The sequence below is a fragment of the Equus caballus genome, chromosome 4 (assembly GCF_041296265.1).
Source record: "Equus caballus isolate H_3958 breed thoroughbred chromosome 4, TB-T2T, whole genome shotgun sequence".
Classification (NCBI taxonomy): Eukaryota; Metazoa; Chordata; class Mammalia; order Perissodactyla; family Equidae; genus Equus; species Equus caballus.
In genome coordinates, this window is record NC_091687.1 from 81,848,867 (window position 1) to 81,867,120 (window position 18,254).

Genomic DNA, 18,254 nt, shown 5'->3' on the forward strand with positions numbered 1-18,254 from the left:
AAAGATTCTGTTAAAAACTGAGTTAAGGTAGCTTACAATAGTATGTTTACAACATAGCATTAAATAAATTGGTAAAAAGAAAAATGTTGCAGAAGGAAAATAAAGGTAGGAAAACAAGATGGATTTCTATGGCTGGCATTTAAAATGCATTATTATGACTCCTAATCACTTGCTAACTGAGGGCTAGATTTGGTTTCAAGTTTTCTACAAGGGTGTGATATCTTCTAGAATGCACATTTAGAAGGCTATGATTAATGTCTCTAAGCATGTATAAAACAGATCCCATTAAATATTCAAAATGTTGAATAGAAGATTGATGCTTTACACTGAATTAATTCTAAGACTTTCTATTGTGTACTTTAGAACATTTTAATGAACCACACTTACCAATATAATTACATTTTCTTCTCTAGACAGACTGAACAGCAGAGTGACTCAATGTTGATCACCAGTAAAAATTTAAAAGACAATCACAGCAAAAATAAGATTAAAGAAAGGGAAAAGAAAATGAAACTTACCAAATAGATTTCCTAAACTTGCATCCATTTTTATTTCAAATACTTGAGAAATAACATAAAATGTCAGTAAAAATACTGCCACAGCTACCACCAACTTTGCAGCACCTAGATAAAAGGCAGAAATAACTCAGCATGAGCTTATGAGCCCAAAGAACTTGTATTATATAGTATTTCAATGACAAAATGTAAGTGTATAAGAAAAACATGTTTTAAGACTAATAGATTTCTACTTTTTATCTATTGGATCTTAATTTTACTTAAGTTAAAACAAAAATTGTACCAACAATCCATCAAGGGATTTTCCTGATGAAAGAATTATCAGATTGACTAGCAATCTAGCCAAGGAACTGCTTGAGTTATATGTCTGTTTTACATCTAGAAGAATGACCTGCCATCAGTTGCTGGCCAACTATACAAAAGTATGATGGCTGATGGAACACCACCACCAAGTATGTTGGATGATGCATTCCTAACCCTTCTCAAATATAAAGGGCAATACTATACAGGGATGATGCAAAAACGCTGGACCTTCTGGAGATACTAAGGCAAGAGAGCAGGATGTCCACTAAGCAAGGAGTCCTCCAGTGAAATGTAGCAGGCCTACTGTCCTCTCACCAACCAACATCTCTCCTGGAGCTACACAAGCGCTCCTGGGATGGTGAACAAAAGTACTCCTCCTCATACTTAATACCTAGTTTAAGACGGGTCTTCTCAACTCCCAGAGGACTTAATTTGGCTCCTATCACATATGCTTCATAATGTGGCTACATGATAAGGTCTGTTTATATCTTTAACCATTTCTGAGTGCCTTACAAATAGCTAACTTTAACTAGTTAACTGCTTAATATGAAACATATTTGTTCTCTTTCTCTATAGCTAAGCAAATCTAAGACAGAAAAAGGGCAAGATAGGAAAGGAAATGGAAAATGACAGGAAAGAAACATCTTCCTCTTACCCTTAGGATCTTAGAGTCATCTCATTAGTTATTCGGGAACAATATTAACATTGTACAATCCCCATTCCCCTCTCTCACCAAAAGTTTAATTTATATTGATCTAAAAGAGGTAGACGAGATCAGCAGTCATCTCACTATCCTTATGGAAACAAAAGCCCAGAAGTGAGGCAACCACCCAAGATTACAGGTAAATTAGCGCAGCATAAGGACTGGGGTCCAGGGATCCTGGCAGAGCCCAGTGCTTTGTACAGCTCTCGATTCTAACACTCACTTATGACAGTCTCCTGAAAACCTACCAAAACTCAACTTATTGGGTAAGGAAGATTAAGAAAGCACTACGTTCATTCTAATTTCATAAACCTAAAAAGATTAGGACTACATTCTTAGACGAGGGAAGGAAATGAACCAATAATGCTCAGAAAGGCTGATGATGCTGAGAAGCACTAATTTCTCAGAGCTACTCATTTCTATTTAGAAATACTCTATAAATATAGAAATGAGGTGGCAACGAGGAAGCCTAACTACCAAACTAATTAACCCCACACTTCCTCTGTTTCCTACCTTCTCTCCTCCAAAAACTGTGCTTCCTGTTTTCAAGAGCAACTACAAGTGTTTCTAGTGCATAAGAGTGCAAAATTCATGAGGCTTTGAACTCTTCCCCCCACAGGATCTAACAGAGTGCCTCATACATAGTAATACTCTCCACAAGTGTTTGCTAAATAGACAAACGGTAACAAGTGGCATATTCCTCCTTCACCACTTAAGACAAGGGCTTAAAGATTATACATCACATGACAGTCTTAACATCTTATTTTCTAGAAATTATGGGCATGTGCAACTACAGATAACCTTTCCCTGTCCCTTAAAATATATATGAAACCTTCATTGTTCAAGATTGAAATATTAAAATGATTAAAACATCAAGGTTAGGAGCCGGCCCTGTGACGCAGCGGTTAAGTTTGCACGTTCTGCTTCTCAACAGCCCGGGTTCCCCAGTTCGGATCCCAGGTGTGGACATGGCATCGCTTGGCAAAAGCCATGCTGTGGCAGGCATCCCATATATAAAGTAGAGGAAGATGGGCACGGGTGTTAGCTCAGGGCCAGTCTTCCTCAGCAAAAAGAGGATTGGCAGCAGTTAGCTCAGGGCTAATCTTCCTCAAAAAAAACATCAAGGTTATATGAAAGTTCTAGAGTAAATTCTATACCAAGCTAAACCTGAACTTACACTAAATAAGCTTTATACATATATATCACATACATGTATACATCCATACACATATATAATACACACAGACATACACGATTTACCTAGTGCCTACTATAGAGCTGAATGCTTTATAAGCATAATCTCACTTGCACAGATTTTCAAGATATTATTTTAATAAATATATATATATACATTCAGGCAATCTACTGAATGGGATAAAACATTTGCAAATCATTTATCGGATAAGGGGCTAATATTCAAAACATATAAAGAACTCATAGAACTCAACAGCACAAAAAAAAAATCTGACTTAAAATGGGCAAAAGATCTGAAGAGACATTTTTCTAAAGAAGACATACAGATGGTCACAGGTACATGAAAAGATGCTCTACATCATTAATCATCAGGGAAATGCAAATCAAAACCTCAATGAGATATCACCTCACTACCTGTTAGAATGGATATTATCAAAAAGATCAGAAATAACAAGTGTGGACAAGGAGGTGGAGAAAAGGGAACCCTTGTGGACTATTGGTAGGGATGTAAACTGGTACAGCCACTATGGAAAACAGTATGGAGGTTCCTCAAAAATTAAAAATATAACTGCCATATGACCCAGCAATTCCACTTCTGGGTATTTATCCAAAGAAAACAAAAAAACTAATTCAAAAAGATATATGCACCCCATGTTCATTGCAGCATTATTTATAATAACCTAGTGGATAAAGAAATTGTGGTGTGTGTACATATATTCCACTGGAATGGAAATATATATGGAATGGAATATATATACACTCTAATGGAATATTCCATTGTGTGTGTGTATATTACTCAGCCATAAAAAGAACGAAATCTTGCCATCTATGATAACACAGATGGACCTCAAGGGTACTATGCTAAGTGAAATAAGTCAGACAGAGAAAGACAAATATTGTTTGATGTCTCTTACACGTGGACTCTCAAAAAAATTAAGTAAAAAAGCTAAGCTCTTTGATACAGAGAACAGATTGGTGGTTGCCAGAGGTGGGGGATGGGAGGTTGAGAGAAATGGGTGAACTGCTTTTGTTTGTTTTTTGAGTTTAAATAAATTGAATTTAAAAAGAGAGTGAGAAGACAATCTTCTCTGAGGGAAGACCGGCAAAGAGTGTGCCATGATGGTGCCCTCACCCCTCTCAAGCGTCATGTGCTCCTTCACACACTAAGGACTGACAGTACTCAACAAGCTCTAACAAGAGGCTCAGGATAACCACCATCCCCACACTCCGCCCAAGAAGAGAAGACTATTTGATTTCTAACAGCTCAACACAGATGATATTGGGAAATCTGTAGCCCTGAGGTGACATTAGTTCATTTCCAGAGTTTAGCTACAAGTTATGGTATATCAGGTTTCAAGGAAATTCATACTGGCTCCCATTAAACTATATGAGGTTAAGAAATATACTGGATTATTGGGGCATATATTCTGATAACCAAAATTACACACCAGCCGTTTGTCAAATCCACGTGGGCTTTATTAAATCAAGGTTTTAAAGGCGAATGTATTGGCTGGAATTATATCATCACTGTCTTGGTTACAGCACAATTCATCTGGGGCAGGAAGACAGGGGGCTTTGATGGGTGGTGACTGTGAGAGGAGTGGGCTCCCTTCTCAATCGTCGCCGCAGCACAGCACATACTCAGGTGTCTGTCATGGGGGAACCAAGCAGCAAAAACCCCCATCACCATAAATCATTTTTTTAATGAACCAAGCAAATTCTCAGGAATGCAATATTAAAGCTGCAAATGTATTCACTGGAAAAGCAGAAGGTTAGCGGGTTCCCACAGAAAAAGGGAACTCTTCAGACACCAAAGGGCAGAAGGAGGGTATGTTCCTCTCAGCCTTCCATCAACACTCAAAGAGCGCCAATCACTTTCTTGGTTTTGAAGTCCATTTTCCCGATACACAGATCTTCCAGCACTCACACAGCAGCCTCAGCAGACTGGATGTTCAGAAAGTCAGAGCTGGGAGGGAATAGAGTCCAACTCCCTTACTTTTCAGAGAGATACCCTGGGGTGTTACAGTAGGGGTGTGGGTCCTCAGCAGAAAAAAAAAGATTATTTTCATTTTACAAATAAAGAAAACAAGGCCAAGAATTTAGATCACTTGCCTAAGGTCACATAACTAGTCAGTGGTAGAACTGAGTCAAACCAAGACCTATTCACTCACGCTGGGCCATCAGAGGAGCTGGGAAGAAACAAAAGCTCTAAGGGAGAGAGAAGTTAGAGATGGAGAAACTGATAATAGAACAAGCAGATGGTCCCTGAGAGGAGCAGCCAGGTGAAGAGTAGCAGAGCTTAGATAATGCAGAGTTCTGGAACTTCTAAGACCCTTTATAAGGGTCTCCTCCAGAGCAGGCCACCATCCAATTCTGGACTTGGAGGAGCCTAACCACAGCAAGCCACAGTTCCCATTTTTGACTTTCCATGAGATTCCCTCTTCCGTCAAGCCAGGGACTGCACTAATCTGAGTGTCTCTATTTTTCACAAACCAAAAAGCACAAACTTTAGACATTGATGCCTCACTGTAAGAATAACTGCTATAAGGATATTTCAAACCAACTGGGTATTTTTTTAAATTAGAGGAAATTGGGGCCGGCCTGGTAGCACAGTGGTTAAGTGCACACGTTCCGCTCCAGCGGCCCAGGGTTCACCAGATTGGATCCTGGGTGTGGACACGGCACCGTTTAGCAAGCCATGCTGTGGCAGTCATCCCACATATAAAGTAGAGGAAGATGGGCACAGATGTTAGCTTAGGGCCAGTTCTCCTCAGCAAAAAGAGGAGGATTGGCAGCAGGTGTTAGCTCAGGGCTAATCTTCCTCAAAAAAAAATAAAAATAAAAATAAATAAATTAGAGATTAATTAGTCTAAAAGAAATAAGCTAACAGCTAATCTTACTTATTCATTCATTCAAGGCAGTCCCCTAGAGACATACTAGGAACAGTGCCAAAAATAAAATAAGCAATCAGTGAATAATTACTTGTCAATTAATCTTGGTAATAACTGTCCGAATCAGAGAAATGGACCGGATGACAAAGTTAGTTTCAACTCGAATGAACATAGAATTATGTGAGATGGAGCAATTTGCTTTAATTATTTCAAATGACCATGTTTAATTAAATAATGTACTTTTAAAATCATCTGGAGACACATAATCATAAAGTTGATCCTGTTGTATTCAAAGACTTAAGAAAAGACATTACAATAAGTTTTTTTAAACCACAAACAAGCTCTCGGTTTTCTGGGACTATCCTTCTTTAACAATTGTACAGCTAGTCAAAGAAGAACGTTTTTTGTAAGTTCATGACCAAGAGATCCAGATTTCCAAATTTCCACAAAAGCATTTGTGAACAATCCTCTTTTATCTTTGTTTAATAATCACGATGTATAATCACCTGCATCTGGTTCTATATAACTGGCTGAGGCAAGAGGAATTCTTCATTCACCCACCTTAACTTCAGGCACTTCTAAGAGATGCTCTCTTAAGAATATTTTGTTTGCTGGTGAGAAGATGATAATCAAAAGACCATCCTGATTTTGAGAAATTACAAATTATCTCCTATGTTGGGCATACACTTAGAAATTTCTATGTAAAGTGTGCACTTCTTCTGGGCCTCGGCTGTGCTGGAGGAGGGGCAGGGGTCACCCATTTTCACTATAGGCAGGAAGAGGTCATCAGCCCCTCCAGTTACTTATGAATCTGCCTTTTTATAACGTTTTATAATAACTGCCTTAATACTATGAACATGAAACGGTGTTTTTCAATTTCCTCGCTATGTTGCCAAAGAACAGATGTCCTTACACGTAACCTCACTTATGTAGACTGAACTTGAACTAGGGAGACAGTCACTTAAGCAGAAACTCATTTTCCTGAATCCTTCACATACACTAGTTCTAATTAAGTATATACGTAGGAAAGAGTTAAGCTTTTAAACTTTACAACTCATTTTTCTCAATAAGCTAGAACCTAGCAAAAACAAAAGTCAGCCTTTCTAGGCTGCCAAATTATTCTTTATATGGACATTTTATATATACTATTAGGCAAATAAGCTTACTGTATAAGAACATTAAAACCATAACTTAAAATATTTAGCATAAATAATTTCAATAAAAGTGCTCCAAAAAACTTAGGTAACATTCACTAAATGTCCAATTTGTGATTTGGCAACTACTTAAAAAAGAAGATAACAATGATTTGTTATATCTCAGCTTTACACTCAATACAGAGAAAGATTATTTACTCTCTCCTTTAGTCATTACTAAACAAACAGGTTACACACAAAGCAGAATTATTTCTACTGAATTAAATATCTTACCTGCTACCCTCATGTCTGGTTTTTCAGTCTATGGCACTTTTCATTAAATAAGCTCCTAAAATCAAAAGAAAAGGCAAACATCATTAGGTTTAGAATGAGCACTCCTCCCAGATTGAGTTTGATTTGGAGTGTATATATTAAACCAATTAAGTAAATGTCATGACATTTCTAAGTATTCCATCAGTATTAACATTTAATGAGAATACTCTTAGCACCGGGCCTGGCTCCCTGCATTGGACCATAAAGGCTCCTGAGAGGAGGGTTGCATCTTACTGCTGTGTCTCCAGCTCCCTAAGTGAACAAACAAGTGAGGGAAAACCTGCCATCAAGCATGCAACTAGAAGATAATGCCTATTATTCTCAGCGATCATACATCTATAAGGAACTTTTGATATTTGTTCCAAACCTTCAGTCTGCAGCTGAGGTCCAAAGAGGTTAAGCTGCTTATCCAGTAACGGAACAAATTATTTGTAAAAATGGGGCTAGGATTTAGGTCTGCTGGCTCCTGCTCCAGGCCTCATCTTCAGTATATATAGGATGCCACTTCATTTTCAGTGTGACATAATTCAAGTGTCACTACGATAAGCACTTATAGCAAAGCCTTCTTATTTTAATACCAGGGTCCTCTTCCTCTTCAGGTTTTCAATTTAAGTTTGTAAAAGAATATATTCAGAAGTATAGAATTGCAATTTTAAATATTCCACCAATTATCACAGACAGTGCATGTTATATACCAACTGAAGAAATTATTCTTTGCTATTATTCTAATAACAAGAAAGAGATGCTGGAAAAAAAAATCTGTGTATGTGTACATGTTTTCCTTCTAAGAAATAACTCAAGATAGGTGACATTTTAAAAAGAAAATGGAAAAGCAAGTAAATGAGTTTGTGACAGGAAATTCATGCCCAAGTTTAGCTAGACAGTTTCCACAGTCTACTCAACCTATTGTACAGGAAAGGAATTCAACAGAAAATTTTGATTAATGAATTACATTAATCAAAAATGCATATTGCTTTATTTTAGACTGGATTTTGATACTGATGTTTCAGTCTTGATATCTGATCTAGTAAATCAAAGAATGCTGCAAATACAAATGACACAGCCCTGAAGGACACTGAAAAGAAGTGAGACATCCAGTTTTCTCACCCATCAAGAGGGAAGAAGCAGGGGTGGGGGTGGAGGTGGTGAGCACCCAAAGGACCAATGCTCTTATGCTAACTCCCTTGCTTCTGTCCAATCTACGCTGAAGACAACATCAACACTTAACCTAACACTGAAATGAGCATTATTGATTTCTTTTCCTTTCTTAGTTATCTGAACACCTTCCACATAACAGGAAAAGTCAATATTAAATATCTAGTCAAACTAACTACTTAGCCACAGGCTGGGACAATACTTAAAGCAAATAAGAAATACTGAAGTATCCACAAACCATCACATTAAAACAGAAAAAAAAAAATTCTTGGCTTTTCAAATGAAAACCCCAACTGGTTATAAATCTTCCTTTGACTTCCAGCAAAACTGAACACTACATTCAGGACACACATATGCCTTTCCTCCCAGCTAATATTCCAAAATAACTTCACTCTTATCTGTGTGTGGTCTAGGAAAATTTCTCTGAAAGTGTGATAAGCAGTTGGGCAGACACTTGCTGTTCTATTTCACTGTTTCCATTACCTGCTGAGGCCACACCTGTACAATTACAGTCACTGCCTCATACATCTCCCACCCGTTTGTACCTGCCAACAAGCCTCCTTCTAAATTTAGCACTAGTAAGACCACAATATAAGCAACTAGCATAGTCTGGCTGAATATAAATGTTTTTCATTAAAATTTCTCAAACAACATTTAGTAAAATCTCTAAATTAAAATTTCATCAAATCTCGAGCCAGCTGTGAAGGCTTGGCAGTTAAAGTTCAGCATGCTCTGCTTCAGCAGCTGGGTTCAGTTCCCAGGTGTGGAACCACACCACTTGTCTGTTAGTAGCCGTGCTGTGGTGGTGGCTCACATAGAAGAACGTACAACTATACTCAACTATCTACTGGGGCTTTGGGGGGAAAAGGGAAGAAAAAAGGAGGAAGACTGGTGACAGATGTTAGCTTAGGGCAAATCTTTCCCTGCAAAACAAGAAAAAGTCAATTGAACTTAAAAAAAAATCTCATCAAATCTCACTCATAACACATTTTTTAGTTAGGTCACTTAAGAAGCAAATTAATGATGCAAGAGTGTAAATCAGCATAAAGAAAGACTATTGAATATGGTTGAGAGCATCTGTTCACAGTGTGCTAATTCCAATTAATTCCTAATTTGTCTTCTTAGGAGGACATTTAAAAACAAAGAAAATCATTACATATAATCTCAGTGGGAACAAAGCAAAAACTTAATGGAATCTGGTATAAACCTCAAGCTGAACCTCCAACACTCAAGTGGGGATAGAACAGGTCCAGAGAAAATGAACCCGACAGCAACAGGGTAAAAAGGCCTCCACTAGAACTTCAGAGTTCTTTAATCCAGAGGCAACAGGTGAAAGAATTTATAATTTTAATACATTCATTAAAAGGTAGAGATACAGAAATTAGAGCCACTTACCAAAACTAGAATATTGGTGGTAGGAAGAGAACATTTTTAGGACCAATTAAAACAAAAAAAACGGAAACCCCGACAGTACATTTGTGAAATACATTTGTACCGAAAAGTGTAGCATAGATCAAAATAACAAGCTTCAATGTAATAACTGAACAAAATCAGGTTGCTAATATGTAAATTGCACAACCATCTGAGAGTCTACTGCAAGGAGGGCCACCATGACGCCCCTGGGCAATGAAAGACTATTCTGGATAAACACTAAGTAAGTATGCAATCTAGACAAGAAGAGAGCCTAAAACTAGGATCTCAGATTGACCTACTGGATTTCTTTGAATGTCTTGTAACTTAGACATTTCCTTTAGCCCAATATCTACTTTGGTCTAATTTAGTTAAGTTTTGTTGAAATCAGGCCTGAATAAATAGGTATCATCCTAGAATCAATCAACTTCAGGAATAACAGATAAAAACACAGGTCAAATGATACTTTCATTCTTTCCTTGAGAAGTGGACTTGACCTACATCAAGTGAATTACAAGAATACCGTTCTCTATCAACAAAACAAGCCATAAAAACAATTCTTTACCAGGAAGGGAAGGTCTTGCCAGTTAACATAAACTAGGCAACAATGCGTACAGCAGAGCAATTCACACACAGTCTTACCTTATGTAATCTTCCTAACAGGCCTCTATTTGGAGTGGGTATTACGCTGGCTTATAGACGAGGTCAAGGGATTTGTCTAAGGTCATATGAAGGGTAAGTAAGGAGCTGATACTGCAAACAACCCACTCCCTTTCACCCCAGCAGCTCACAGACATACTCTAAGAAGCTTGTTGACAAAATGCCATGCCATTGAATCTGGCTTTTGCAAATTGCTCTGGGAATTGCTAATCTCTGCTGCCAACTAACCACCCCAGAGATTTGACAGTTTGTCAAAATGACTAAACTTGTGAATTAGAAAAAAGACACAAGAAAATGAAGCATACAAACACACCCATTGACGTATTTAATATTAACAAACAACAGTCACTTAATTAAACCAGAAAAAAATACTACAAATTATACTCCACAAATACAAAGAAACTATCATCCAATTCAATCCAGCTTTAACTCAGTGGTGGCCAAATGCAATTTTAAATGAATCAACTGAGTGAAATTCAGATGATTCTAATATTCGTGTGAACTGGGGCATTTCACCAGGACTAGAAAAAAAGGTCAAAGAGCCAGCAGATAGACTCAAAGTACACTTGGGCACAGTGATAGTTAATCATATGTGTCAACTTGACTGGGACATCAAGTGCCCAGCTATTTGGTTAAACATTATTCTGGGTGTGCTGTGACGGTAATTCTGGATGAGATTAACATTTCAGTAAAGCAGTGTGCCCTTCCCGATGTCAGTGGACATCATTCAACCTGTCGGAGGCCTGAAGAGAACAAAAAACGCTGAGCAGGGAGAATTCACTCTGTCTATTATCTTTGAGCTGCGACATCAGTCTTCACCTGCCTTCAGACTTGGACCGAAACTTACGCCATCAGCTCTCCTGGCTCTTAGGCCTTTGGACTTGGATTGGAACTACATCATTGGCGCTCCTGGGTCTCCTGCTTGCCCACGGCAGATCCTGGGATTTCTCAGCCTCCACAACCATATGAGCCAATTCCTTACAATATTTCTACTGATTCTGTTCCCCTGGAGAACCCAGACTAATACAGGACCCTCCCCGAACCCCCCAAATCAGAATGTACAAGATTAAATGTTCAGTCCCAGAGCAGTTAAAGAGAGAATACTGAAATCAAAGGGATGCTAGAGGTCACCAGGGTAGGGTAACTTACTCTGATTTTCTGTTTACAAATAAAAGTATGTTACTAAAAAAATTATTTGCAAAAAATACCTGCAGTTATGCGAATAAAATAGAGCAAGTGTTGGCAAACTTTGTCTGTAAAAGGGCCAGGTGGTAAATATTTTAGGCTTTGTGGACTACAGTCTCTATTGCAACGACTACGTTCCGCAGTTGTAGCTGGAAAGCAGTCACAGACAATATGTAAACAAATGGGCCCGGTTGTGTTATAAGAAAACTTTATTTATGGACACTGAAATGTGAATTTCAAAAAACTTTCACATTACAAAATATGATTTAAAAAATTTTTTTCCAAACAGTTAAAAATGTAAAAACCAATTTTGGCTTGTGGGCCATATAGGCTTGTGGGTGGTAATTTGCCAACCTGAGATGGAGGAATAAAAAACCAAAAATTAAAGTAAAAAAAAACAACTTTCAAAATAAAGGAATAAAAACTTTCCTGATCACACCCTAATATTCTAACATTTCTTAGAGGGTTATTTGCAGGATATACAACTCCCACAAGGCTCCTATTGGTCCTCTTACAAGTACTACTAGGGAAGTAGGACAGATCAAACAACCCTAAATTCTGTGTTTTATACATTTTCATAATCAACTGCTCTCCATGAAAAAAGCATAGACTCCACAAGAAACAACATAATAGACCTTCTTCAAAAGGAAGGGAAAAATTCTTCTCTTCTTATAGATGAAGCTGTCCTTCTATAGCAAAGATGGGAATAAAATCTCAGCTCTAGAATGTTTTCCAAAGCAATCTCAGGACATATAAAGAAAGGGATAGAGGCTGGCCCCACAGCCTAGTGGTTAAGTTCAGCGCACTCCACTTCAGCAGCCTGGGTTTAGTTCCCAGGTGCAGACCTATACCATTCATCAATCAGTGGCCATGCTGTGGCAGTGTGCCACATACAAAATAGAGGATGACAGGCACAGATGTTAGCTGAGGGTAAATCTTCCTCAGTAAAAAAAAAAAAAAAAAAGAAAAGAAAGAAAACAGGGATAAAAATAATTAATCTTATTATTATATCCCATTTTATTTTATTAACTGTAAAATTATGTTGGTGAGGAGAAACTGACACTACTGTTGTCTTTATGTAGGTGTTCAAAAGTATTTTTGTGATTGGCTTAAAAAGTGGGTGAGTAACTTTACATCTGATGTTTGATCAACTTTTAAAGTTGCAAATATTTAGCTATAAAAAGCCCTTGTTTTAATAAAGTTATCACTATAGTAGATGCAGTTTGCTATCTAGCACCCTGTCTCACGCACATGCTTCCATACAAACAGCTCTGTCAGGCTGGATAAGTTTCAGGTGAGTAGAGTGCATTCATTTGAAAGAATCTTAACATTTAAAAACTTAGTCTGATATCTGAGCTGCTATCATATTATATTGTGAATATAACAGAATTTGGTATTATTAACACTTAATGCTTAAAAGAAAAAATCCATTTGCTAACTTGAGAAAGTATTTTAGTGCTAGTAGGAGATTCTGATACTGAATCATAGAAAATGGATTTTTAAAAAATCTACCATTTTAACACACGTCATATACTTTTTAAAATATGACCTGATAAAGACCAAAGGGAAATTTTTTATATGACTACCTAACAACCAAAAAACTACTCCAGGTTTTTAAATGACCAAACTAATCTTACACTTTGACTCAAAAAAAAAAAAAGAGCAGAAAGTATTTTCTTCATTTTGGGAAGGTGAAAGGAGATCTGTACGAAATCCATAATGCTAAGAATAACCACTTTTTTAAAAAATCACTGAGAAAAACATAAATGTATCCACTCTTTCTGCAAAATGACCTTCAAAAAGGTGAGATTACAAAGCAATAGACCAAAAACTTTTAAATGGTTCAACAAAACCGATAAATAAATCTTTTAGAACAAAATGTTAATGTCTACTGAAAACCTTGGGAAGAGAGGGATATGGATGCTCTATGCCTGGATTTTTAAGTTATCCGAAGTAGTAACATATGGTTTTTATTTTCTTAATAGTATTATACTGAAATTACATTTAAAAGAGGATTAGGGGCTGGCCCCATGGCCGAGTGGTTAAAATTCCACGCACTCCACTTTGGTGGCCCAGGTTTGCTGGTTCAGATCCTGGACGCGGACCTAGCACCACTCATCAAGCCATGCTGAGGTGGCATCCCGCATAGCAGAACCAGAAGGACCTACAACTAGAATATACTAGAATGTACCAGGGGGCTTTGGGGAGAAGAGGAAGAAGAAAAAAGAAGATTGGCAACAGATGTTAGCTCAGGGCCAATCTATAAAAAAAAAAGAATAAAAAATGATAAAATAAAACTATAATACCAACTTGTCTCTCCAGTTACAAACCGGTTAGTGAAGCCGCCCTGCTAAATCGCGCAAGCGCCCTACCTAGACCAACTTTGCCCCAATGACCTGGTGGACGGAGAAGTGGCCAAGCCTGACAGATCACACACACTATATTCTGAGAGCAAAAGCATTTCAACATGATTCATCTCAACGTTAAGAATTCCATGGTACAACTCCTTCCGTGTGACTGAGCTAAAGAGATGGAAAGTTCTTTCCTCTTCAGAAATTTGAGACATCAGATTCCTGAAATATTTCAGCTGATCAACAAGCATTTAACCATGTTTTCTGTAAATACTTCAAGAGATTAAAAACTAAATAGACACGTCTTCTGCTTGCCCTCCCAAATCTAACATAGCTAAGCAATTTTTTCCAGAAAAAGATGTGTCATTTTCTAAGATGATACCACTAAGCAGGCGGGGTCGCTCGTCACTGAGTGCTCCGGTGGGGGAAGATTTTGTCTAACCTACAGCATCCTCTCCTTCACTACCCAATGGCATTTATTTCTGAGTTGGGAGCCAGAGCATAGGTTAACTGACACAGGTTTGGTGCTTAACCTGACTATTGCCACTATATCCCAAAACCACTCAATATAGGACAGCAGGTGGCTCGTGTATATGCATATAATCAGCTAGCTGGCACTCATGAGGGTTATGGACTCTCTAACAGAGAAAAAGGAGCTTAAAAAAAATGACAGAAATCAAATGATCAAGCCACATCTGATGTTGACATGACATTAAGCAAATATTTCGATGGACTGTTAATTACAAAATGGAAATCACTGAAGTACAAAGAAGCTGGAAATAAGACTTCTGAACTGAACTATCAACATGTAAATGACTGGAAATGGGTAGGATGAAGATAATAACAGGGCCACATTGAAGCGCATGACACCCTACAATACAGCGAAGGTGCATTTTAGAGCAAAGTCATCAGTTAAATCTTCGTTACCAATAAATGTCAAGTAAGGACACCTTATATTAAACTCTATTACAAACAAGTATTTTACATGGTAAAAGGTCTGAAGAAATGTTGCATTATAATTCTTTTATCTCATAGCTTCTATGCTTCATAACAATCCCTTACCATAATAAGAGGGGCCTGTTGTTCATCAGGCACCTAACATTCTATTTCATTGATCCTAAGGTGCACACTACCCTTATTTTAACACCTCTTAAATTGGTATGAGGCTTATGAGGGGGATCAGAATTGGCCACCCCAAAATGTGCCTCTTTGGCTTGACTATTTGTAAGAACAAAAGACTCGGGAAAAAACTTTGACACCCTCCCCCCACCCCCCATCCCCACAACTGCCTAGAAGAATTTAAAGCAGAAGGGCCTGTTCCAGGAAGGAACTAATAACATAAGATAACTGTAATGTTACGTAAAACATGTCTCTCAGGTCACATAGTCTGCAGTTGATCTATTGACATTTCCATCTCCATATAAATTGCCCTCCACCTCCTTGGAGTCCCAAACTACTAACCCCAACATCCTCCTTTGTCTTTAGCTAAAGATGGTATTTAAGGAGGCAGCTTCTGATGAGCTGCTCAGTTTTCCCGGGGTTTCTCCCATGTATACATGTTATAAAGCTTTGCTTGATTTTCTCCTGTTATTCTGTCTCATGTCAATGTAATTCTTAATTCAGCCAGAAGGACCTAGAGTGGGTAGAGAAATTGTCTTCCTCCCCAACACTTACAATCATATTTTTTTTCCTCAGCAGTATATAAAATAATGGTGTACCTTACATACATCTTAGATTCAGTGAAACATCATATCTGGTTCTTTGAAGCCCTAGCTACCGTGTAACTCACAGCACGGACACTTCAATTACTGGTGGCCTTTTTAAAATGCAAATTCCTGAGCCCAAAATCCCTAGGAGTGAGGATGAAAACGGCCACATGTTTAAGGAGCTCCCCAGGTGATTCTCATTCCTGCTCAGATCTGAGCATCTGAGATCTACAGTACACCAATCCAAACACAGAGAAGTTTAGCGGGGAAGAAAGAGCCAGCCAGATCTGGGCCGGAAAAGCCCACAGGTAAAATTCATATGACAAGAATTTTCATTCTTTTCTTAACAATGCATGGAAATCAGCCTGACTCTGGGCCAGGTCTCCTGTGGAGGCGTGGAGGGAGAGGTGGGCAGTGAATAAATCTGGAAATAATGTGCGGAGGAGCAGAGCAGAGAGAACTCCTGTTTGCAATGGTTACAAGAGTGCGAGATTTAAAATTACCCAATGTTTTCTTGCAGTTTTTCCTCATCTAAAAAGCAGAATTTTGCTTTAAAAGTTGTAATCCAGTTGAAGAAATGAAATGGTAATCAGATTTCTGTAACTGAGAGCACAAACATACCCAATAGAAAACAAGGTAAAATGGCATTTGGTTCTGCCCGCTCCTTCAGAGTTCTACAATTGTTAATTAAATAGTTGTAACTTAAACTATCTTAATCCTACACTATACCATCCAGGAGAAAGAAGGACAAATGGAGGATGGACGGATGGAAAGATAGAAAGGAAAGAAAAGAAAGAAAAGAAATAGACAATGTTGAGAACAATGGTAAAAATAAAATGAAATATATTTTAAGAACTTGAACAGAAGTAGGGTAAAGAAGAGTCTAGTTCATACATGGCTACAAAGATTAGAGAAAGACACAAATTTACATAGAATATAACTATCCTCATCTCATGTAACTATTTTACATTGTATCATATGAGAAGTTACAAGTTCCTATGCTGAATAAATGTTTAAGTCCCCTACATATCCACTCCACTAATACTGCCTTTCACCAGCCTGCAGAACTTAACTGCACCAGGGCAGACATAATTCTGTCAAACTTTCTAAGTGTAGAAGGAAGAGCAGAGTGGTTCCATCTGCCCAAGGGCCCTGGATAGCATACCACTGCTACCACAAAAACAAAAATGCAAGTTAGCAGCCATTTGCAAAGAATAGGTACTAAGAAAGCTTCCAGGGTAAAAATTTCTGAATCAATGGAAAAATTCATTTTTGTTGACCACAGACCCTTCAAAACACATTTAATGATCACTTAACTGATGATAGATGGGATTGATAGGTAGTAGACCTGAAACCATGATACTGCCTTAATAAGCCTTGTAGAACTTATTACGAAAATCAATTCAGACTCATTGCTATACATGTCCATACAACTTTTTCTCACTAGCACACAAAAACTCACCAGGGTCCATCAATGGATGAGTGACTAAAGAAAATGTGGTATGTATCCATACATGGAATATTATTCAGCCACAAAAAGGACTGAAGTACTGATACATGTTACATCATGGATGAACCAACAAACATTATGCTAAGCGAAAGAAGCCAGACACAAAAGATCACACAACGTATGGCTCCATTTATATGGAATACCAAGAACAGGTAAATCCATAGAGACAGAAACAGAAAGCGGACTAGTGGTTGCCAGAGGGTGGCAACGAGGGGAAGAGGAATGACTGCTAATAGATATGAAGTTTCCTCTTGGGGTGAAGAAAATGTTTTAGAACTAGACAGAGGTGACGATGGCACAACACTGCGAATGTACTAAATGTCACTGAATTGTATTTTAAAATGGTAAATTTTATGTTGTATGAATTAAATTTTTGAAAAAAAGGAAATTGAAAAGAAAAAACCACAGTGAAAAGCAGATGAAAAATTAACTAGATTAGAAAAAGGGAAATGTAAGTAATATAAGAATAGCTTCAATCAAATGGAACAGGACAATGAAGAAGAGAATGCAAGAATACTGACGGGATAACGGTGGAAACTTAGAGGTACTGGAACAGTTAATTTCCTCTTCTGAGAGAAAGTCTGCTGACTGTATTTTTAAAATCTGAATAAAAATCCCCAAACCCTTTTTTTTTTTTTTTGAGGAAGATTAGCCCTGAGCTAACTGCTGCCAATCCTCCTTTTTTTGCTGAGGAAGACTGGCCCTGAGCTAACATCCATGCCCATCTTCCTCTACTTTATATGTGGGACGCCTACCACAGCATGGCTTGCCAAGCGGTGCCATATCCACACCCGGGATCTGAACCAGCGAACCCCAGGCCACTGAAGTGGAATGTGCGTGCTTCACCACTGAGCCACAGGGCAGGCCCCGGCAAATATTTTAAAGTTTAAAGATCTTGGGAATCCTGGTCAATCTCCCCAGTCAGATTGAGAAAATAAGGCATTGCCTGACATGAACTAATTTAGTCAATGCCATTCATGAAGTAACTAAAGGCAGAATTATTGCTTAAAATCCAGATTATCTAATCCCAAGGACAGGAACCCTTCTGAACTAAATTCAAGGAAAATTTCTACTATTGTACCAAGCTCTGAGCTAGATGGATTTTTGTGAGACCTGAGACCAAAAACCTTTTGCTTCTTGGGTATTGCACCTTTCAGCTTTAAGAAATGGGCATAAAAAATAAATAAATAAAAATAAAAATCACT

At 37.9% G+C, this 18,254-nt stretch overlaps 2 protein-coding genes across 5 annotated transcripts in view; one reads left to right on the forward strand and one right to left on the reverse strand.

Annotated features, from left to right (window-relative positions):
- FAM3C (FAM3 metabolism regulating signaling molecule C) overlaps positions 1-18,254 on the reverse strand; it is a 49,118-nt gene that overhangs the window by 28,726 nt on the left and 2,138 nt on the right. For 2 of the 4 annotated variants that reach the window (XM_023639559.2, XM_070264958.1), the window contains exons 2-3: positions 7,034-7,088; positions 519-623 (exon numbers count right to left, since the gene is read on the reverse strand). In XM_023639559.2, the coding sequence (XP_023495327.1) occupies positions 519-623; positions 7,034-7,046 (118 nt within the window). In that variant the 5' untranslated portion in view covers positions 7,047-7,088. The remainder of the gene's footprint in view (positions 1-518; positions 624-7,033; positions 7,089-18,254) is intronic. The other 2 variants (XM_070264960.1, XM_070264959.1) reach the window with 2 other exon arrangements.
- Positions 17,107-18,254, forward strand: part of LOC106783079 (uncharacterized) — a 71,774-nt gene continuing 70,626 nt past the window's right edge. The window contains exon 1 of the mRNA XM_070264303.1: positions 17,107-17,201. Within this exon, the coding sequence (XP_070120404.1) occupies positions 17,107-17,201 (95 nt within the window). The remainder of the gene's footprint in view (positions 17,202-18,254) is intronic.